Consider the following 24,288-nt stretch of genomic DNA (forward strand, 5'->3'; position numbering starts at 1 on the left):
ATTTGAGGCTGCTCCCTGCCCTGTAGTGGCTTGAGAAGTCATTTCTTTTTTTTTTTTTTTAAAGATTTTATTTATTTGAGAGAGAATGAGACAGCATGAAAGGGGGGAGGATCAGAGGGAGAAGCAGACTCCCTGCTGAGCAGGGAGTCTGACACGGGACTCGATCCCAGGACTCCAGGACCATGACCCGAGCCGAAGGCAGTTGCTCAACCAACTGAGCCACCCAGGCGCCCCGAGAGCTCACTTCTTTTTTTTTTTTTTTAAAGATTTTATTTATTTATTTGAGAGAGAATGAGACAGAGAGCATGAGAGGGGGGAGGATCAGAGGGAGAAGCAGACTCCCTGCTGAGCAGGGAGTCTGACGCGGGACTCGATCCCGGGACTCCAGGACCATGACCCGAGCCGAAGGCAGTTGCTCAACCAACTGAGCCATCCAGGCGCCCCCGGAGAGCTCACTTCTTATCACTGAGTAACATTCTATCATATGGTTGCACCACAATTTATCTGTTCTTTCACCTATGGAAGGATATCTTGATTGCTTCCAGGTTTTTTTTGTTTTTTGTTTTTTGTTGTAAGTAGGCTCCACACCCAACATGAGGCTTGAACTCACAACCCTGAGATCAAGCGTTGCACGCTCTACCGACTGAGCCAGCCAGCCACCCCTGATTGCTTCTAGTTTTGACAGTTATGAACAAAGCTGCTATAAACATTCATGTGCAGGTTTTTCTGGGGACATACGTTTTCAACTCATTTGGGTAAATACCAAGGAGCATGACTGCTAGCTGGTAAGGGTACATTTAGCTTTGTGAGAAACTGCCCGAGTGGCTGTACCATTTTGCATTCCTTCCAGCAATGAGTTCCTGTTGTTCCACACCAGCATTTGGTGTTGTCAGCGTTTTGGATCATGGCCATTCTAATAGGCGTGTAGTGGTATCTCATTACTGTTTTACTTTGCATTTCCCTGGTGACATAAGAGGTGGAGCATCCTTTCATTTGCTTCTTTGCCATCTGTAGGTCTTCTTTGGTGAGGTGTCTGTTCAGATCTTTTGCTAATTTTTTAATTGGGTGTTTGCTTTCTTACTGTTTTAAGAGTTGTGTGTTTTGGATACAAGTCCTGGGTCGGATCTGTGTGTATTTTGCAAATATTTAATTCCAGTTTGTCACTTGTCTTTTCACTCTTTCAGCAGTGCCTTTCACAGAGCATAAGTTTTTAATTTTAATAAAGTCCAGCTTGCCAATTTTTTTCATTGTGCAATTAGTGTCCTATCTAAAAAGTCATTGCCAAGGGGCACCTGGCTGGCTCAGTCAGAAGAGCATGCACCTCTTGATCTTGGGGTGGTGAGTTTGAGCCCCATGTTGGGTATAGAGATTACTTAAATAAGAATAAAACAAAAGTCATTGCCAAATGCAAGGTCACCTAGATTTTCTCCTAGCTTGTAGCAGCTTTGTGTTTTATGTTTAGGTCTCTAATCCTATTTTGAGCTAGTTTTTTTTGTGAAAGGTGTAAAGATCTATGTCTAGATTCCATTTTTGTCCATGTAGATGCCCATTTGTTCCAGCACCATCTGTTGAAAAGGCTGTCCTTTCTGTATTGAATTGCCTTTGCTCCTTCGCCAAATATCAGTTGACTCTATTTGTGTGGGTCTATTTCTAGGCTCTCTATTCTGTTCCATTGATCAATTTTATCTGTTTTTTGTTTGTTTGTTTTTGTTTTGTGTTTTTTAGCCAGTACAACTCTGTAGTGATTACGGAAGCTTATAGTCAGACTTGAAATTAGGTTCAGTCCTCTGTCTTTGTTCTTCTCCCTCAATACTGTGTTGGCCTTTCTTGCTTCCCCCACCACCCACCTCCGCCTTCCATATAAATTTTAAAATCAGTTTGTTGATATCCACAAAATAACTTGCTAGGATTTTGATTGGGTTTGCACTGAATCTGGCTCACTTGAAAAGAGCTGACATTTTTACAATATTGAGTCTTTCTATCCATGAACATGGAATATCTTTCCATTTATTTAGATCTTTGATTTCTTCCACCAGAGATCTTGTACATATTCTGTTAGAGTTATACATAAGTATTCCATTTTGGGGGTGTGTGTGCTAATGTAAATGGCATTATTTTTTATTTCAAATTGTTCATTGCAATTGACTTTTTTTTTTTAAAAAAGATGTATTTATTTATTTGAGACGGGGTGGGGAGAGGCAGAGGGGGAGGGAGAGTCCTAAGTAGACTCTGCTGAGGGTGGAGCCCATCACAGGGCTGGATCTCACGACCCTGAGATCAGGGCCTGAGTGAAACCAAGAGTTGGTTGCTTTAAACGACTTTGCCACCTAGGCACCCCTGCAATTTACTTTTTGTTGTTTTTGTTTTTTTTTAACTTTTTTAAAAAAAGATTTTATTTATTTGACGGAGACATCGAGAGAGGGAACACAACCAGGGGGAGTGAGAGAGGCAGAAGCGGGCTTCCCGACGAGCAGGTATCCCGATGCAGGGTTCGATCCCAGGACCCCGGGATCATGACCTGAGCCGAAGGCAGACGCTTAACGACTGAGCCACCCAGGTGCCCCTGTTTATTTGATTTTTTAAAAAAAGATTTTGAGAGAGAGAGTGCATGAGCAGGATGAGGGACAGAGGAAGCGGGAGAAGCAGATTCCCTGGTGATCAGGGAGCCTGATGTGGGGCTCAATCCCAGGACCCTGAGATCATGACCTGAGCCAAAGGCAGACACTTAACTGACTGAGCCACTTGGGCACCCCTGCAATTGACTTTTGTATATTAATCTTGTACCCTGAAAACAACTTGCTTTAGTAGCAGGAGTTTTTCTGTCAATTCTTTAGGATTTTCTACAAAGATGATCATATCTTTTGTGGAAAAAAAGAGACAGTTTTATTTCTTCCTTCTCATCTGTATCTTTTATTTCCTTTTCTTGTCTTAATGCATTCCTTAGGACTTTCAGTATGATGTTAACTAGGAGTGATGAGAGGGGGTATCCTTGCCTTGTTGCTGATCCTAGGGGGAAAGCATCTAGCTTCTCACCATTATGCATGATGTCAACTGGAGGTCTTCTGTAGATTTATCAAGTTGAGGAGGTTCTCTTCTATTCCTAGTTTGCTGTGAGTTTTTTGTCATGAATATTAGATTTCTTAAGTGCTTTTTCTGCACCTATTGGTATGCTCATGTCATTTTTCTTCTGTAGCCTGTCATGTGATGAATTATTTTAATTGAATTTTGAATTAGTCTTGCATACATGGAATAGCTGGTTGTGGTATATCATTCTTCTAATACAACATTGGATTCTATTTGCTACTATTTTGTTGAGGATTTTTGTATCTATCTTCATGAATATTGGTCTGTAGTTTTCCTTTCTTGTAATGTTTTTGTCTGGTTTTGGTATTGGGATAATGCTGGCCTCATAAAATGAGTTAGGAAGCATTTCCTTAGCATCTATTTTCTAGAAGAGATTAAGAATTGGTATTATTTCTTTCTTAAATGTTTGATAGAATCCCCCAGTGAACCATCTGGGCCTGGTGCTCTCTGCTTTGGAAGGTTATTAATTATTGATTCAATTTCTTAAATAGATACAGGTCTATTCAGATTATTTCTATGTCAGTTTTGGTAGATTGTGTTTTTCTAGATTATCAGATTTGTGGGGAGAGAGTTCATAATATTCTTTTATTATCCTTTTAATATCCACAGGATTAGTAGTGATGGCCTCTTTCATTTCTGATATTAATAATTTGTGTCTTTTTTAATTGGTTAGCCTGGCTAGAAGTTTGTTAATTTAAAAAAGTCATTCTGGGGTGCCTGGGTGGCTCAGTCAGTTAAGCATCTGCCTTTGGCTCAGGTCATGATCCTAGGGTCCTGGGATCGAGCCCCACGTTGGGCTCCCCACTCAGTAGGGAGCCTGCTTCTCCCTCTCCCGCTCCCCCTGCTTGTGCTTGCACTCTCTCTGTCCAATAAATAAAATCTTAAAAAAAAAAAATCATTCTTTGATTTCATTGATTTTTTTTTTCCTCTACTGATTTCCCGTTTTCAAATTCATTGATTTCTGCTCTAATTTTCATTATTTCTTGTCTTCTGCTTACTTTGGATTACTTTGCTCTTTTTCTAGTTTCCTAAGGCAGAAGCTTAGATTACTGATTTTAGATTTTTTTTTTTCCAGTAGGTTCACGCCCAATGTGTGTCATGAACCTATAACACTGACATCAAGAGTTGTACACTCCACCAACTGAGCCAGCTAGGCACCCCTTTCTTTTCTAATAGGTGCATTTAATGCTATAAATGTTCCTATAAGGACTGCTTTTGGTGCATCTTACAAATTTTAAATTGCATTTTCATTTACTTCAAAATATTTCTTGAGACTTCTTTGACTCATGTTATTTAGAAGCGTGTTGTTTAATCTCCAAGTATTTGGTGGGATTTTCCAGCTATCTTTCTGTTGTTGATTTCTAGTTTAGTTTCATTGTGGTCTGGGAGCATACTTAACATGATTTCCTTCTTTTAAATTTGTTTAAGGTTTGTTTTATGGCCCAGAGTGTGATCTATTTTGGTGAATGTTCCATGTAGGCTTGAGAAGAATGTGTATTCTATTGTTAGATGAAATATTTTATAAATGTCAATTAGATTTAGTTCATTGATGACACTGTTCAGTTCAACTGTGTCCCTACTGATTTGCTGCCTGCTGGATCTGTCACCTACTGAGAGGGATGTTGAAGTCTTCAACTGTGATAGTGGATTTGTCTTTTTCTCCTTGCAGTTCTAGGAGTTTTTACCCCATGTATTTTGATACTTTTACATCTTCTCAGAGAAGTGACCTCTTTATCATTATGTAATGTCCCTCTTTACCTGATAATTTTCCTTGCTCTGAAGTCTGCTTTGTCTGAAATTAATATAGCTACTCAAGCTTTCTTTTGATTTATGTTACTGTGACGTATCTTTCTCTATTCTTTTACTTTTTTTTTTAAGGTTTATTTTAGGGAGAGAGCAAGCACGTGAGCAGGGAGAGGGGCAAAGGGAGAGAAAGAGAAGGAGACTCCCCACCAAGCACAGAGTCCAATGAAGGTTTTGATCTCAGGACCCCAAGACCATGACCTGAGCTGAAATCAAGAATCAGCTGTTTAACTGACTGAGCCACCCAGGTACGCTTATCCTTTTACTTTTAATGTTTCTCTATATTTAAAATGGGTTTCTTGTGTACAACAATATAGTTGGGTCTTGTTTTTTAATACACTGGAACAGTCCATGTTTTTTATTTAATCACTGATATTTGAAGTGATTATTTTTTCATTGTGGGAAGGTTGTTTATTTATTTATTTATTTATTTTTTAAAGATTTTTTATTTTATTTTATTGAGAGAGACAGAGAGAGAGCATGAGAGAGAGGAGGGTCAGAGAGAGAAGCAGACCCCCTGCTGAGCAGGGAGCCCGATGCAGGACTTGATCCTGGGACTCCAGGATCATGACCTGAGCCGAAGGCAGTCGCTTAACCAACTGAGCCACCCAGGCGCCCCGAGGTTGTTTTTTTAAAAATCATTTTATTTTTCATCATGATAAGTGTACTCTTTAATCCCTTCCAGTATTTCCCCCATTCTAACCCCTCTGGTAAACATCAGTTCTTTATAGTTAAGAGTCTGTTTCTTCATTTATCTTTGTTTTTTCCTTTGTTTTGTTTCTTAAATTCCACCTCTGAGTGAGATCATATATTTCTCTGATTTATTTTGCTTAGCATTATACTCTCTAGCTCTATCCATGTTGTTGCAAATGGAAAGATTTCATTCTTTTATGGCTGAATAATATTTCTGTGTGTGCGTGCGCGCATGTGTGTGTATACACACACCTTTTTTTTTTTTTTTAGGGGAAATACAATATATTTATACCTATCAATAATTGCTTTAAATATAAATGGACTAAGTTCTCCAGTCAAAAGAAATAGTAGCTGAACGGATTTTAAAAAAAAAACAAAAACAAAACAAGGGCGCCTGGGTGGCTCAGTTGGTTAAGCGACTGCCTTCCGCTCAGGTCATGATCCTGGAGTCTCAGGATTGAGTCCCGCATCGGGCTTCCTGCTCAGCAGGGAGTCTGCTTCTCCCTCCGACCCTCCCCCCTCTCATTACACACACCACATCTTTATCCATTCATCTATAGATGGATATTTGGGCTGCTGCCATAATTTGACTATTGTAAATAATGCTGCAATAAACAAGGGGTGCATGTATCCCTTCGAATTAAGTGTTTTTGTATTTTTTAGATAAATATCCAGTAGTGCAATTACTGGATCATAGGGTAGGTCTATTTTTATTTTTTTGAGGAACCTCCATACTGTTTTCCAGAGAGGCCGCACCAGTTTGCATCCCCATCAACAGTGCACAAGGGTTCCTTTTTCTCCATATCCTCGCCACTTGTTTCTTGTGTTTTTGATTTTAGCTCTTCTGACAGGTGCAAGATGGTATCTCATGTAGTTTTGATTTGCATTTCCCTGATGATGAGCATCTTTTCATGTCTTCTACCCACTTTTAAATTGGATTATTTGGGGTTTGGGGGGTACTGAGTTGGAGCAGTTCTTATATATTTGAATACTAACCCTTTATCATATGTCATCTGCAAATATCTTCTTGCATTCAGTAGGTTGCCTTTTGTTGATCATTTCCTTCGCTGTACAGAAACTATTTATCTTCTATGTAGTCCCAGTAGTTTATTTTGCTTGCCTCAGTAGACATCTAGAAAATATGGCTGATGTCAGAGAAATTACTGCCTGTGCTCTCTTTTAGGATTTTTATGGTTTCAGGTCTCACATTTAGGTCTTTAATCCATTTTGAGTGTATTTTCGTGTACAGTGAAATAGTGGTTCAGTTTCACTCTTTTACATGTGGCTGTCCAGTTCTCCCAACACCATTTGTTGAAAAGACTGTCTTTTTCCCATTGTAATAATTTCTCTTTTGTTGAAAATTAATTGACCATACAATTGTGGGTTTCTTTCTGGGCTTTCCATTCATTTTCAGTGATCAATGGGTTTCTTTTTAGGCCAGCACCATACTGTTTTACTTACTACTGCTTTGTAATATAACTCGAAATCTGGAATTGTGATACCTCCAGTTTTGTTTTTCATTTTCAAGATTGCTTTGACTATCTGAGGTCTTTTGTGGTTCCAAATTTTAAGATGGTTTGGTCTAGTTCTATGAAAAATGCTGTTGGTTATTCTGAAAGGAATTGCATTAAATCTATAGATTGCCTCGGGTATAGGAGGCACCTTAACATTATTTGTTCTTCTGACCCATGTGCATGGAAGGTTTTTCCATTTCTTTGCCATTATCTTCAGTTTCTTTCATCAGTGTTTTATAGTTTTCGAGTACAAGTCTTTTGCCTCTTTGGTTTATTCCTAGATATTTTGTTTTTGGTGCAACTGTAAATGGGATTGTTTTCTTAATTTCACGTTGTTGCTTATTAGTGTCTAAGAATGTGACAGATTTCTGTACATCTATTTTTTATCCTGTGACTTTACTAAATTCATTTATCAGTTCTTTAAGTTTTTTGGTGGTCTTTAGGGTCTTCTGTCTATAGTATCATGTCATCTATAAGTAGTGAGTTTTGCTATTTCCTTACCAATTTGGATGCCTTTTATTTCTTTGTTGTCTAATTGCTGTGGCTAGGACTTCCAATACTATGTTGAATAAAAGTAATGAGAGTGGACATTCTTGTCTTGTTCCTTACCTTGGGGAAAAAGCCCTGCTTTTCTACATTTGAGTATGTTGTTGGTCAAGGGGTATTTTTTTGTTTTGGTTGTGGGTTTTTCATATAAGGCCTTTATTATGTTGAGGTGTTTCCTCTAGACCTACTTTGCAGAGGGTTTTTTAATTTTTTTTTAAAGATTTATTTTTTTGACAGAGAGAGACACAGTGAGAGAGGGAACACAAGCAGGGGGAGTGGGAGAGGGAGAAGCAGGCTCCCCGCAGAGCAGGGAGCCCGATGTGGGACTCGATCCCAGGACCCTGGGATCATGACCTGAGCCGAAGGCAGTCGCTCAACCGACTGAGCCACCCAGGCGCCCAAGCAGAGGTTTTTTTAAACCGTGAATGGATGTTGTACTTTGTCAGATGTTTTTTCTGCATCTATCGAAGTCATCGTATGGTTTTTATCCTTTCTCTTACTGATAAACAATCACAAATGATTTGCAAATATCAAACCAGTTGCATCCTGGGAATAAATCCCACTCGATGGTGGTATGATTTTTTTTCTTAATGTATTGTTGGATTCTGTTCGCTAGTATTTTGTTGAGGACTTTTGCATCAATATTCATGAGATACTGGCCTGTAGTTCCCTTTTTTGGTGTTTATCTGGTTTTGGTATCAGGGTGATACTGGCCTTGAAAAAATGAATTTGGAAGCTTTCTTTCCTCTTGCAGTTTTTGGAATATCCAGGTTGAGAAAAATAGGTATTAACTCTTCTTTAAATGTTTGGTAGGATCCGGGGTGCCTGGGTTGCTCAAGTCAAAGTGTCTGCCTTCAGCTCAGGTCATGATCCCAGGGTCCTGGGATCAAGCCCCACATTGGGCTCCCTGCTCAGTGGGGAGCCTGCTTCTCCTTCTGCTGCCCCTCCGCCGCATGTGCTTTCTGGCTCCCTTTCTCAAATAAAATCTTAAAAAAAAAAAAAAAAAAAAAGTTTGGTAGAATTCGCCTGTGATGAATTATTGATAGTTTATTATCTACCGCATTTGTTACTGCTTTCTATTCCTCACCGTTTTTGTTCTCATTTTTGTCTTCCACTCTTTTCTTGGGTGGGGACGGGCAACAGGAGGTAAAGTATGGAAAAGGGAATGTGTGGATTTTGAGCATCCAAAGAGGTGACAGAGGAGTTTGTATTTCTTTGGCTGCCTCCTACTTTGGGGAAATTCCCTATTGAGTGCATTTTTTTGTGGACATCAATGCGCATTTCCCACTGTAGAAGCTAAAATGGGCGACCCTCCTTCTCTTCACTCCTTGGCATGTAGAATGTGGGATGATGACCTGGGCTTGGACAAATGGGCACCCCCAGGCAAGACTTTGAGTCTTGATCAAATGATGGAGCAATTATAATGTATTCACAGCAGTGGGTCAGTGGCATTGTCCTGCAGCAATTTAGAAACTGTTCTAGGAAAACAGATTGTTTTGTAGAAACCCTGTGTGACTTGAACAGGGGTTCAAATCCTAGCTGTTGTGACTTTAAGTATCTTCCTGTAATTATATCAAGTCATTAATTTTTAAATTTCTCTTTCTACTGCCTTGTAAAATTTTATCTAGCTTTGTCACTAGTTGTGTTACATTAAGAAAATCACTTCACCTCTCCCAGCTTTTGTCTTTGCCTTTTAAAAAGGGACCAGGTACTGATGTACATAAAAGCACCTAGCTCATAGTAGACCCAGGTAAGCCAATGAATCAAGCCTTCCTCTTCAGCTTCCCAAGGTCTTTCTTCCCTTGGGCCATGGGGGGCAGGGAGGTGCAGGCAGTACCCAACTTTACCTTCAAGCGTTATTGCGGTCTTCTGGCCCAGTTACCTGGAAGAAACAGTACAGCCTAGAACAAGCACTGCATTTCACCTTTTCTAAGGGCTGCCAAGAGAGTGCCTTGCAGTGGTTCTCTGGCCCACAGTGGGCACTCAGTACTGATACCATCATGACAAGCCCTCTGATCCCAGTGTCCATAAGCAACAGATATTGCTCCGTGAGAAGAGGGGCCTCCTCCATCTTCTCATACACTATTCCCAGCGCCTCAGACCAGTGCTCGGCATACAAAAGGCATACACTCAAACAGGTACCTAACATTATTGGGGATGGGTGGACAGCGTGCCGCAGTCTCTTCACCTGCAACTGAACCTAACAATACTGATCCTAGGGTGGTGTGAGAACAGGATGGAGAATGGATGGGACAGTACTGGTCTCTGGTGCGTGCTTGGAACTCACAACAGATGAGTTTCCATCTTTCTCTTGATCTTTAACTTTTTGATCAGAATCTAACATAAGTGAATTTAAAACTGCTGGGGAAAAATGACTGCCAGTCCCTTCTATGTACAAATGGAATTTCTGTCCTTTATACTCTTTGCATGTGCTAATAAATTCATTTGGTTAGAGCTTACGTGCCTTCAACATTTCAGTGAGAACTTCCTAGTGCTCATGTAGTTAAATGACAAAAGTTAAATTATACAAACATGACGGAACTATGTTTAGAATATGGATGAACAGGAAAAAGCTTGGAAGGGAATTTGGAAAGAGCTGCTGTTAGTAAAATGAAGTTGAATTTTTAAAAATTTTAAACTTGTGAAAGGAAAAAAAAATATGCCCAAAGAAATGTCCCCATCCTTGTAAAATTAGGGAATGTTGGATTCCCATCACCTCCTGGAGACCAACATGAGATCTGAGGCAGTGGGAATTCTACTGGTTGGAGCCATCACCTTGTCACGATGGGGGGAAGGCTCCAGGGAGTCTAAGCGAGGTTCCAGTCCCTGAAATTCCACGTTTCCAAAACTGAACTCACCTTCGTCTTCGCCATTCCTCAGGCTTCAGGAACACCTTGGATCCCTCTGACAGCTCCTTTCCCCAGGCCACCTACTGAACCCGCTTCTGTTCCCTCCTGTCACTGCCTTTGCTCAGGCCCCACATCCCCTGCAATTCCAGGTGCCCCTTAACACAGGGATTAGGGGCGCTGTCCCCCTTCCGGTCAAAAATCTGCATGTAACCTGACCCTCTCCAAACTTAACTATTAATAGCCTACTGTTGACTGGAAGTCACTGAACACATACCGTGTATGCTCTCTACATAGAGACTGTATACTGTGTTCTTACGATACAGCAGCCTAGAGAAAAAAATGTCAAGAAAACCGTAAAGAAAAAAACTTACAGTACTGTATCATCAGAAAACAGGAATCCACAGAACTGCACAGTTCAAACCCGTATTGTTAGAGGGTCAAGGGTACTACATTCCCCGGACTGCTGCCTTTGGTGCATCCGGTCTGCCGTCAGATCAACCTGGTGGCGCCCAGCTCTACAATCCTTAGCCTCCTGTTTAAATATTTCCCATGTTCCCAGTGCTTACAGGACCAATGCCAGATTCCTCCTCCTGGCATTCAAAGCACTTTGACCCAATCCATCTGCTAAACTTGCTTCTCACTCCCTGTTATCACACTCTACGCCCCCTGGGCATCTTCCCCCACGCTTTCCCAACTCCATGGCTCTGTACACAGATTTTTTTTTTTTTTTTTTTTTTAAGGAATGCCTTCCACATCCACATCTCTGGAGGTTCAGCCTAAGTACGGTCTCCTCAGGAGGTCCCTGAACCCAGAGGAAGTTACAACTCCCTCCTCTGAATGCCCACTTTTTACCCTAGTGATGTTTATCATTTGCAACCAGACCACGAACCCCAGGAGGGGCAAGAAATACTGATTTTGTCTTCCCATACGAGGTATGGTCTACAGAAGGTGAGAGAACATTGTTTTAAACCAAGGAACAGCCCCCAGCACATTCCTAGGCAGCAGTCCGTGAAGTGACTTTCTCTCCTCCCAAGCTTGCCACAACATGTGACGAAGGCCCTCCAGCTTCCCCCCTGCTCTTGATGCTTCTCAACCCTCCCTCAGGGGTGGACACCAGACTGGAACCACCGTACCTCTGGTCCTTTCTTTAGAGCCAGGCCAGGAGTGAACAGAGGTAATCCAACATCGTTTTTCTTCCTGGCTTTTGGTTAGTCCAAATCCTAAGGTGATGAGGTTTGCTACTTCAGCTTCATGGCAAGAAATGCAACAGCCCAGAGGAAAAAGTTCTCTGTTCGAGAAGAACTCATCTGGTGATGCTCTGAGTTCCCGAACTGATCCATTTCTCTCTCCTCAGCTTGGCCGGTAAGCTTCTTGAGAGGAAGGACTGTAAATTCCTAAGAAATCTGCCTTTATTCTGTTGGGTGAGAAAAATCCTTTAGGAATAAAGGCTGGCACCCTACCCACTCACCGGTGACATCCAGGGATGTGACACTCTGAGCTTTTTATGCTAAGAAAAGGAATACCAAGATAGGTCAGGAGATGCAACTTGGATTCAAACACCGTGAAATTTTGTCAAGCAAAAATAGTCTTTATTCAAATTTAATGGAAACAGGGGTCACTATACTTTGCAAGACGGGGAAAAATAAAATTAAAAAAAATTCTTTTCTTTTCTTTTTTAATATAAAACAATATAATCACAATACCAGAATATGGAACTCTACAGTTTATTTCCTATGGGTTACTGCAGGTATCAATTTTCCTCGACTGTGCTATTCACAACTTTGTTAAGTCCAAAAGTATGAAACCAAAGTGGTAGGAAACTTAAGACTTCGCACTTTCACTAAATGGCAAACATCAAAGGGCATCAATTCGAGGGCAAAAATGGCTGAACTCACCGTACCTACCTATGTCAGCATTCCAGCCTGAAAGCCGTCCAGGTACTGAGCTCCCTGTAGGAAAGGCCAGGCTGAGGGCCGCGGCGGTTTGGATATTCTACTGTGGGCCATGAGTAAAGGGGGTTTTCAAAGAGAAGATTGTTTTCAGTCGAGCAGGAAGGCCTGGAGCCAGGAGGCTTTACGGAGAGGAAGCACTTAGATTGAACAATTGTAGACACACCATTAGGGGAGTTAAAAATGTACAGCAGTGACATATGTTCTACTTGGATCACTTGTGCTACGGCTACCAAACATGTACAAAAGACGTCTCGGGGAGTTCCAGCTGTGCTCGTAGCCAGTTAGGACCGCGAGTGGGACCTGGATCTAGACCGAGACGGCGATCTGGATGCAGACCTGGATCTGGACTTGGACCGAGAGCGGGTTTTTGAAGCAGACTTTGATCTGGAGCGCGACTCTGACGGAGGGTTGGGTTTGGACTTGGAATTGGACCTCGACCTGGACCGGGTCTCCTGATGGGTGCCGGCATCCGCACTCTCCCCTCGGCCCTCCCTCTGGCCGGCCTCGGCCTTGGCGTGCTCCCGCTCCTTGGACGCTGAGCGGGACCGCGACCGGGACTGCGAGCGCTCAGCGTCCTCCTTCTTCTTCTTCTTGCTGCCGCCGCTGGACTTGCTGTCGCGCTTGCCGCCGCGCTTTCTGCTCCTCTCGCTCTTGCTGCGGCTGCGGCTGCGGCTACGGCTGCGGCTGCGGCTGCCCTCCCGGCTCCTCTTCCTTCCCTTCCGCTTGTCCTGACTGCGGCTGCGGCTGCGGCTGCGGCGCGGCCCCTCCTCCTGGCTGCGGCTCTTCTCCTCGCTCCTGCTCCTGCTCCCGCTCGCCCGCTTCTCCTCTGCGCGCCTCTCCTGACTCCGGCTCCGGCTCCGGCTCTGGCTCTTGTGCCGACTGGGGCTCCGGCTCTTGGGCTTCCCGGCGCTATCGCTGTTCTGGATCTTGTCCCCGGCCTGGTCGTCACTCTTGCTGCGGCGCTTGTCAGCGCTGCGGCTGCGGCTGCGGCTCTTGTCACCCTTGCTGGGGCTCCGGCTCTTCTCCTTCCGGCTGCGGCCGCGGCTCTGGCTGCGGCTGCGGCTCTGGCTGCGGGAACGGGAGCCTGACCTGAGGAGACACAGGTGTCAGGGTGTCGCACGGGGTCGCCCGCCAGGACAGCCGACGCGAGGGAAGGGGGGCAGGGGGGCGGCACCGGCGCAGGACCGCCCTCCGCAGCCCGACTGCGGCCCCAGCCGGAGGGCCTGGGGCGAGGGAAGACGGGGACACGCACGCGGCCCAGAGCCCTGGGCCGCCCCTGCTCACACCCGGGAAGGCCCACCTGGACCGCGATCTGCTCTTCGAGTGGCTGCTCTTGCTGCTGCCGCTCCGGCTCCTGCTCTTACGAGAATGTCTGCTTCGAGAACGAGACCTGGGGGGAGAGAGCATTCTCTAACACCTGCGGACAAAAGGCTGGCTGAACAGTAAGGCATTTTTTTATCGAAAAATAGGTCTGGCACGGGCTGTGTCCAGGCTCAAGGGTGAAAGAGAACCCTCCCCACTGTTCCAGATCCAAGGGCCCAGTACCCGCAAACGTCCCACCTGTACGGCTTCCCTGAAACTCAGCACCTCCAATCCTGAACCGCTTTACCTGGCACCCACTCTTCTGGCTGGGCTCCTTCCTTCTTTCCGCCGATGCCACTGTTATTTACCTGGTTCCTCATCCCAGAAACCGGAGCCACCCCGGACTCTCTCCTCTCCCCCTCGTCCTCTTCTATACTAATGATTCTGCCCTGCCCCTGCCCAAGCCACCAGCATCTGTCTGGGCCCCTCAACAGCCTCCTCACTAGCCTAGCCTTCTTCTGGACACTTCTGCCCTTTACCTACCGACTGACTCACTGTGACCAGACAGCCGTTTTTAAAAAAAAAACACACCCAAACTCTTAAAAAAAAAAAAAATCTTTAAAAGGCCAAGACTGTGAACTCTGCTTACTTCCTACCACAGTAACCAGGACTCCTGGGGAAACGACTGATTCCAAGATCAGGGCAGGGAATGCACAAGATGGGCCTAGAACATCTCATCAGGGCAGAAAGAGGGAAACGTTCAAAGACTGCCGAGCACCACGATCTACGAAAGAACTTTTGCCAAATACATTTAACCTGTATCTCCATCACACCTCTCTAAACCTAACTTCCAGTTTAGGGGAAGCAGGGGATAAAGTACAAGTTCACTGATGCCAAGAGGAAACAGAAAATTCAGAATGTGGGATACTACTAAAAAAAAAAGAAAAAGAAAAGTCAATGTCGTTGGGGGGTGGGGGGAGGAAGAGGGGACTGCTTCAGACCAAAGAGACCTAACACCACCTCTTACAGTGCAAGACTAGACTGGGTTCGGTCAGGAAAAAAATGAAGACCTCTGTGGAACCACTGGAGAAATCTGAAAATGGCCCGGAGAGAAGATGACTTTATGGAATCGCTGTTGAGGTTCTTAGGTAAGAAAATGTAAATGTGGTCATCCTCATTCATGGAGACACATGCTGAAGTATTTAGGGGTGAAGCATCAGGTCTTCAACTTCCCTTAAAATGCTACAGCAAAGTAAATGTATAGGGTACATGCACAAATATACACACATACAAAGAAAGAGAAGACAGAAGATGGCAAAATCCTAACAACTGAAGCCAGAAGGAGGGTACACGGGTGTTCATGAACTATTCTTTCAACTCCGATGTTTGAAAATGATCTCAATAAAAAGCTTGAGAAAATACATAGTGAAGCATATTCATCTGAAAACCAAACAAAACCAAGATACTGAAGACACAGGAGCCAACTTTAAGGGCTCCCAATGACCAAAGACAACAATCTGAGCATAAAAAATTTGCTGCAGTGGATGAAACATTAAATACACATCAACGTCTGAGAATTCATTCAAAATATTACTATTAAACCACCACCCTCATCCTTACCTTTGGGGAACCCTAGGGCACATTTAAAATTCTAAAAGTTGGTAAATAAAGGTGTCAAACTTTCATTTTGCATTTCCTATAAAAATTGTATTTGAGAGCAACAAAAGAGTGGAAATCATCATTGATAGAATTACAGCCTTTAAACGCAAAAAGAATGAGGAAGTTAGAAAGTCATCACCTGGCAACAGTGACCGAATGGCTCCAGGGAGGGAGGATCAACGGACGCTAAGACTGCCAGGCGGACTACTGCGGAACTCCAGGAGGCACGGCTCAGGCTCACAGCCCCAGACATGCTGATGCGCTCTCCCCCATCATTCGCAGTGGGACATCCAGACACCACACGAGTGATGCAACAGGAAGTATAAAGTACTACTTATGAAGTACACCTGCTAAAATACTGGCCTTACTCTAAACGCCTCAAGATCTAACTATGAGTTTACAGGAAATACGGGAGGTAGGATAAAGAAACATGATAAATATCACAAGATGTAATCCGAAAAACCTCCACTAGGAGAAAATCTTCAAAGCAGGCAACTGTGAAGATTAAATGCATGGAGAATAAAAAAAGGACAAAGGAGGACATACCAGTGACTAAAAAAAGAATTAAGAGACATGCCATCTAATGGCAATGTGCAGACCTAGTTGGGATCCTAATATGAACAAACCAACTGCAAAAATACATATTTGAGACAACTGGGGAAATCCGAATACAAATTTGCTAGCTGTAATACGGCATCATGATTTTAGATTTTAGATGTACACACTGAAAGAGTTATAGACAGAATGACAGGATGCCCAGACTTGCCTTAAAATGAGGCAGTGGGAGTGGTGGGGAGGTAAGACTGGCAAAATAACAAGTGATACAGCTGGATGGGGGGCAGGCCTAAGGGAATTCAGGGCTCACGAAACTATTTTCTCTAATGCTTTATGTATTTGAAATTTTTTCTTAAGAAAAAAATTAAAAAACAACGCCAAACCTGGAAAGCTTAGAAGTCTCTAGTGACTTCCCACTGCTCTTAAATCCTTACCCTGGCCCGTGGCTCGCAGGATCTGGCCCTTCTCTGCATCATCTCAAGCCGCTCTCGTCCTGCTGCCCTCTGCGAGAAGGAGAAGGGCACTAATCCTCTCTCCGCCCGCCATCTCCAGCTTCTCCTTTAGAGCTCAGCGTCTATGACACGTCCTTAGAGAAGCCCCTGTCAGTTCTCCGAACTAGTACTGTGTACATGTCCTTTGCCACACACCTATTACAACGGTCATTATTTGCTCAATGCCTGTTTTCTCCACTAGGCTGAGTGTCATGAGGGCACGGACCGTATTTGTCTCGTTCACAAGTGCCTGGCCTAGTGCAGAGCAGTTGCTGAATAAGAAAGTCTCCACTCTTGAGTAGGTGGTGTTTGGGAAAGTAAACCAAGCGACTACTCGCCATGTTTGTCCCCAATAAGGGTATGATCTGGGGTACCAAAGAAAAAATATGAAAACAGGTCACTGGTATCTGCCTCAGAGAAAGAAGTTCGATTTGTACTCATGATGTAAGAGTTCAAGAGTTTTACAAATAAATGTTCAGTTCAAAGTTACCGAACCAGACAGAACCATGTACTAAGAATTCAAGAGAAGAATGGAAATGGATTACCCATCTATGTACTCATTAACGGACCGACAGCAAGCACTGACACACAGACATCAGCGGTACCTTGAGTGGCTCCGGCTCCTGGAATAGGACCGGCGTCGTCGAGAACCCGGCTTGTCTTCAACTAATCTGATTTTTCTGCCATTGACTTCAGTTCCATCTAACTTTTCCAAAGCTCTTTTCATATCAGAATAAGACACAAATTCAATCACCCCTTCATTTTTGCGTCCCTTGTGAGCATCTGCATAGGTCACTTCTCCTGCCTGACGCATGTAATCCTTAAAAAAAAAGAGAGAAAAAAGAAAAAAAGAAAAGAAAAATCACTCAATAGGTTATGATACATTTTGCTAAAATGTCTAATGCAATTATCATAACGAAAGTTTTCCCTTTCCTTTGGGAAGAAAAACTGGTTTTCTTCAGAATGAAGTTCACTCTTTAAAATATTTCCATCTACATACCAACCATTTACTAAAGTTCTTTAAAGCATCAGGTGAGTGGTAGAGACAATAAATATTTATTCCTTTAAATAGTTATGTGTGAATATGAACATTTTTAACTCTCATTTTCTAAATTTTATAGTGGGAAGTTTTTTGTTTATAGCAGCATTAGATGTTCATATTACCATATGAGTAAATGTAAAAGTTAGGTCTTTTACATTTCATTATAAATCCTTGTTTAAAAACATGTATAAATATTAACAACTATCTAGGGTCGTATAAAAAAATCCATAAAGGGATTACGAGATCAGCACCTCAGTTTTACTTAAAATTGCTGGTAGGGGCGCCTGGCTGGCTCAGGCTGAAGAACATGTGACTTTTGATCTCAGGGTCATGAGTTTGAGCCCCACGCTGGGTGTAGAGATTACTTAAATAAATAAAACTTAAACAAAAAAAATGAAATTACTGTTATATCATTTCTTCAAAACAAAGACAGAAAAGCAACAAAACAGTACTGTCAAGCTCTGGCTTCAGAGGTTCAATGACAACCCACGTCCCTTCACTACTCATTCTCTTTGGGGAGTTAATATAATCAAGTGGGAGAATACAACTAATGTGCTGGATAAATACTAAAGTGATGTACAAGGGGCGCCTGGCTGGCTCCGTTGGAAGAGCACTGGCTCTTGACCTTGGTTGGGGTCGTGAGTTTGAGCCCCACGTGGGGTGTAGAGATTAATAGATGTCAGGGTCGTGAGATCAAGCCTCACGTCAGGCTCCACACTCAGTGGGGAGGCTGCTTGAGATTCTCTCTCCCCCCTTCCCTGTGCCCCTCCCCCTGCTCTCTCTAAAATAAATCCTAAAAAAAAAAAAAAGTGATGTACAGATAAGAAATCAGTTTAGTATTTGAAAAGACCATGACATTTAGATAAATTTAAAACTTAAGGCTTTATAGCTAATTTCCCCATATTTCTTTGTATGTAGTATATACTTAATAAACATTTGTGGAATGCATAAATACTCAACAGCAGTTTATTTTTGTTACTACTTTCCTCCGAACACATGCCATTCAATACCTTCTCTGCTCATTACAGCATAAAATGTTTACATGTCTTAACATACAATCTTCACAATTAGTGTGCCCAGTACTATTTCTGGGGATTTCCCAATTGTTGGGAATTTCAGGTTATATATAGTCTCTCGCTATTATTCATAATCCAGCAAGGGAACATCTTTGCCGAAAATTCCTTCAACTGAATTATTTGCGGGAGTGGGAGTTCTGGGTAAAAAACAGCGCGTCCATATAATTTATCACCCAAATTTGGACACCTCTGAGACTGAATGAAGATGCTATTAAGTTATGCCAAGACTGGGACTGTCTTGGATAGGTTGAGATGTATGATAACTCTAGTAAAAGGGCTTGAAGAATGTCACTACTTTTGTTTTATACTTACACACTTCCAAATTACAAATTACAGCAGCTAACTATTAAAGGTTTATTGTATGGACAGGCATGATTTAATTAAAGTCCTAACATGAGATAGATACAATTATTTCCCCCATTTTGCAGAACAGAAAAGTAGAATATACAGACTTCAGAATCTGAATTAATATTACCTACTCCACCTGATGGGGTCAAACTACCAATTCTCAATGCCCCTGGAGGTGTAGACTACTATATAAATTTCATCTCAACACCAACATCATTGGGTGTTACAAATTTATACATTCTAAAAATAAACAATAGCCTTTAAATTTACTTCTGCATTTCCTCGATTAACAGCTAGCATTTATTGTGCCAGGAACTGTTCCTGGGCTTTTTACACTGAATTGCATTCAATTCTCACAATAACTCTGAGTAAAAATGAGTATTAATCCCATTTTTATAGTTGAAAAATATGAGGCACAAGAGGAAAGTAACTAGGTAAAGTAAAATAACTGATAGGTGGCAGAGCTGGGATTCACGGAGAGACGTGGGCTCCAGAACCCTGTTCTTAAGTCTGCTTTGACTTACAAGGAAATCTGCTCTATTACTCTCCTTTCCAGAGAGTGAAACTACCAAAGGTACAGAAGTATAAAATCAACTGAAGACATTGGCTAAACTTCATTTTAACAAAAAGTCTGAAAGCCTTTCCCAGTTTCTACCCAAAACATTTAACCCTTAACTCTCAGAACGCTGGAGCCATTCCTGCAGTGAGCACAGGCCTGCTAGCAGACACTCCAGGAGGGCCTCCTCTACTGCTGACAGCAGCACCAAGTGCTGGAAGAATCGCCAGCTTAGGTCCTACTCCTGCCTCTTGTGCTAAGACGAATGTGTGACCTTTTCTGGATCTCATATTTGTTACTTGAAGACTGTTGGGAGCAAATTTAAAAAGGGGGGAAAAGGATGTAAAATTGCTTTTCATCGATAAGTTAAAACCACATGAATATTAGATCCCTAACTACTTTTTGCTGAACCTAAATATATTCACTCATTATGCTAGAGAGGACTTGTTTAATGATGGACTGGAGAAGTGAGAGTGGAAATTGTGACTATCCTTTTCTTCTATCCTTCTACCATCCAGGTTAAGACACTGCTCAAGCCTTTCTTCCCTACTGAGCTTAAAAACAGTTGTCAAAGAATAAGCTGGGATCAGTGCACTGGATGGTCAACACAGCAACTGGACCTTAATCTTTGACCTTAAAACTCTTTCAGGATGAATATTCCATGGAAAAACAACAACAACAACAACAACAAAACCTTATGAAAGAACATGAGTCAGACAGTCATTTTCAGCGATGAGGAGCTACAATGGAAACGGACACAAACGTACATATTACAGCTAATGTCAGCAGGAAACACTGGTGGTTACAACTTTTCCTTTTGTTGGTGAGAAACTACAAGGGCATCTCTCTCTACAACACCCTCTACACAGTGGAAAATTTAACATAGGTTGTCTTTAGAGTGATGGGCCCCAAATGTACAGTAATAGTGAGATTCTGAGGTCTTTTGTACAACTATGGAAGCTTTTAAAATTTTTATTTTTACTTTTCAAGAAGATTTTATTTTTAAGCAATCTCTACACCCAACATGGGGCTTGAACCTACAACCTCGAGATCAAGAGTCACATGTTCTGACTGAGCCCGCCAGGAGCCCCTAGAACCTTTACAGAATTTCCAAGCCTCAAACATGTAATACCATTACCTTCTGTGTTCGCGTGGGCTGGCATAAAATTATCTCTTTCCCAAGCGTAACTCCTCCCCAACCTTATCCCAGAAGGTTAATGAGGCCCAAACCTTTAGGTCTTGCCAGCTGCACCGACTTGACAAATTCTCCACAATAAGTCTGTATTCTGTACGGGTGGGAGGGCCATATTTATCGCGGCCACTTCTTCTATAACCATATCCACCTTTGGAAGGTTCAAACAGATAACATTACTTCAGTGGAGGAAAAGGAAAAAGTGACACAGCACATATTCCCCTTAAGTGTACCACTTACCCCACCCCCACAGCACAGATATTTTAGTTCAATCCCCACCCCTTAATTCTAAACTAGATTTTTTAAAAAAAGCAATCAACTAAACATGAAATTTAATTTAATTTACAAAATGGTAAGTATATATATTCATTAATATTATATTTAAAATTAACATGCATAAATTAAAACTATTAACAATTTAACAATTTAGAAATAAGTAACCAAATTACTACATCAGTTACTGGTGTTACTCACAGTGATTAAAGTTTTTGTGAATATTTTATACGAAAAAAAGATTTTCAGGCACCTATTTCAGTTTAATCTCATCTGTGTCTAACCCTTGGGATCCTCACCACCCAGGTCTAATGGGGAAAGGTTGCGGTCGTCACATGGCTTCCTGTTTTGGTCAGCCAAGGGCCACAATGGTTCAAAGAGCCACGCATGGAAAGGTAACCCAAGGTCAGCAAATGGAACAGGCAGTCATCTTAGCCTCAAAGGATTCTTTTAATTAAAACATTGAGGTCTTTGTTAAATCTATGTTAAACAATTGCATTACAGAGAAAAAAAAACAACACAAACACACATCATTAAACATATTTATAAAGTATTAAAACAAGAACTTTATGTCATTAATTAAAATTAAACAGTATCAAAGATGTTTATTTGCAATTTTACATTTAAAAAGATACATAATTTATAAAACAAATAGCTTAAATAGCAATACATTTCAGTGTAACATTAATTAATTAATTACTTAAAAAATTAACATTTAACAACAAAGGCATGTATGGCATTGATACAAATGCCCTTTTAAATGCTTACTGCGTCCAGAACCGTAACTGCCATCTCGACGTGGGCCGCGGGCATGCTCAACAATTACTCGCTCACCACAAAGGTCTTTGCCATTTAGTTCATAAACAGCATCATCTGCATCACGCAGATCATCAAACTCCACAAACCCATATCTAGAAGAGAGCAAACAAAATCCTGGTTGGCACCATTTTGACATCCAGCTTCACTACCATTAAAGAGAAAGCAATGAGGGTCATGCTTAGCAAAGGTTAGGTGGGTTTTGCAAACTAAGGATCGCCTTTCTCTTCCCTTTGGCTGAAACCACTTGCTTTGTGCCAACAGGCACCGCAAGAGGATAGGGAGACTTCTCAAGGTAGACTCCTGTCTTTCTAGTAGGAGGCTGGCTAAATACACAGAGATCATTTCTTTTGTTCCCCAAGTAGTTGGTGGCAGCTGCAGAGACCTCCAGAGGGATGCTTGGTATGAAGGATCAAAATATGTGACTCTATAACATTGAGTATTTGCCCTTTTAAGTCACATAAAAACTCATCTTCTTTTTAGCTTTAGCCCCAAATGAAAGCTTCAAGAACAACTAGACCTACATCCAGGCACTGCATCTTAACTGTTAAGTCATGTTTGGAATAACATACCAAGTAAAAAACTCACAGTACCTCAAATCTCAGTGAAAGGAAAAAAAATTTTTTAAAGTTCCTGTTCTTCTACCTAAATAATCACAAATGAATTAACTGTTCTAGAGTTATCAGTGAGAAAAAAAAAAATCAGATCTATTCAGTTCCTCATGATTTTGCAAATTCATTTCCAGGAGGTTTTAGGTAAGCTGGAATTTTCTAAAACCTATATATGACTGTGCAAACTTCTTTATACAGCACTGCTAGGACTTTCCCAACAAAGAGGTTTGCTGGTTTTCACATATCTGAAAGAAAGCTCCCTCCCCCCTGAATCCTATTCATGCCTGTTAAAGAACACAACTTAACAAAACTGAACAGCAAAATGTGTAAGGTATTCATAAGTAAGGTTAAACAAACACCCTATAAACTATGTTATCAATAAACTTTCAGTTTGGTCTAACAACACAGCTGTGAAGTCTAGCTTTGTGACCACTGCCTATATTTAAAAACCAAAACCATCTTAATGATCATACCTAATCACAAGGAAAGTCACAAGCAATGTCTTTAACAAAGCTGCGTACACAGGCAAACACTGACCAGTGTTCTGCTGCGTCTAAACGGACTGGAACTAAAAACAGGTTACAAGGCTTGCCAGGAGTTCATCCAGCCTGACCGACATTATTCCAGTTTCCTTAGCATGTAATGCTGCATTCAGCAACATGTTAAGTGAGAGAAACTCGGAATTGCGGGATTTTCCCTTTACTGAAGAATTCCTTTCCAACCAGACTCTCCAGAGGTGACAGTGAATGGCTGACAACTTTGGAGGGTTCTTTACACACTGAAATGTCTATGAGTGGCATTCAAACTTCAAGTCACCGAATCTCAACTCCATTAAAAAAAATGGAACACAGACACATTCAGTTGTTCAATGGGAAACGTTTTGCAGTAACACAATTCAGAAGCCACCCGGCTCAATTTGGGGGCTATGAAGCCTAAAACATGGTTTGATACTTCCAGAAGGCTGGAATTGCTGTGCAGTAAGCAGAGTGATTCTGAACATGTCATATTTGACAAAGCAAATAAGGCCTCTCCCAATATTGACTTACTATGTTAAAAAGTGCTTTACAGTCACTGAGAATCTATCATTGATAATATATTGCAGCTGCCTTTTCCTTTCCTAAGTAGAGTGAGATAGCAGGAAAGCTGTACTATCATTTTGAGAGACAAAACTAAATAAAAAAGCAAATAAAAAAAAATCAAATCTTTCTACTTAGGTTTATTTCTTGATCATAAAATACTCCCCTGCCCCAAAAGTACTTCCTTAATTTAGTTGTCAAGACTGGTCACAGGTCTGCTTTGCCCACAGCATCACTGCTCTTGGCCTCCTATGCCTGATGCCAAGAGCGAGCTATGGGAGAAAACATTCACCCCGGGCGTGATGAAATGCCCCGGTGCCCCTCTAAGAGTGGCATGCTGGCTCAGCATCATTCGCTGCCCCGAACTCATCTAAGATGATGTCCGAAGGGCAACACTGACTCCCAAAGACTGAACAAATCAGACATACCCAAACGGTTTTCTTCAAAATAATCAGGGTTTACAACTATTCGAGGGTCAGAGAATACAAGACCCTAAGCTCTGCCAATCGTCTGAACTAGAAAGCCCAACTTCTGTTACTAACAGGTGATGTTTGTCAGACCCATGTGGTAATGCATCCTCCCAGACTCAAAGATCCCCCCTGTGCATGCTCACTGTGTTCCAAGGCTTTCATGCAGAACCTATTCTGACCTTGGAAGGAAAGTAATGACAATCTGTTAAATGGAGACATATCTAAAAAACAGAAACAAAAACAACTAATGCTCAGACTAATCTTTCTCTGCAGCTGAGGCTGAAGCAAGGCATACTTTGCCAATAAAATTCTTCCCTGAGTTGTAGGGACCAATCTGTGTTATTAGAGGAAAATAGTCCTTACAGTCAGTCCTTAGTATT

At 42.0% G+C, this 24,288-nt stretch overlaps 1 protein-coding gene across 1 annotated transcript in view; it reads right to left on the reverse strand.

The window, feature by feature from the left end:
* Positions 1-7,839: 7,839 nt before the first annotated feature.
* SRSF4 (serine and arginine rich splicing factor 4) overlaps positions 7,840-24,288 on the reverse strand; it is a 31,304-nt gene continuing 14,855 nt past the window's right edge. The window contains exons 2-6 of the mRNA XM_081817917.1: positions 21,704-21,846; positions 20,701-20,813; positions 17,054-17,268; positions 13,742-13,831; positions 7,840-13,530 (exon numbers count right to left, since the gene is read on the reverse strand). Of these exons, the coding sequence (XP_081674043.1) occupies positions 12,723-13,530; positions 13,742-13,831; positions 17,054-17,268; positions 20,701-20,813; positions 21,704-21,846 (1,369 nt within the window). The 3' untranslated portion in view covers positions 7,840-12,722. The remainder of the gene's footprint in view (positions 13,531-13,741; positions 13,832-17,053; positions 17,269-20,700; positions 20,814-21,703; positions 21,847-24,288) is intronic.

The sequence above is a fragment of the Leptonychotes weddellii genome, chromosome 4 (assembly GCF_054177405.1).
Source record: "Leptonychotes weddellii isolate Sample4059 chromosome 4, ASM5417740v2, whole genome shotgun sequence".
Taxonomy (NCBI): Eukaryota; Metazoa; Chordata; class Mammalia; order Carnivora; family Phocidae; genus Leptonychotes; species Leptonychotes weddellii.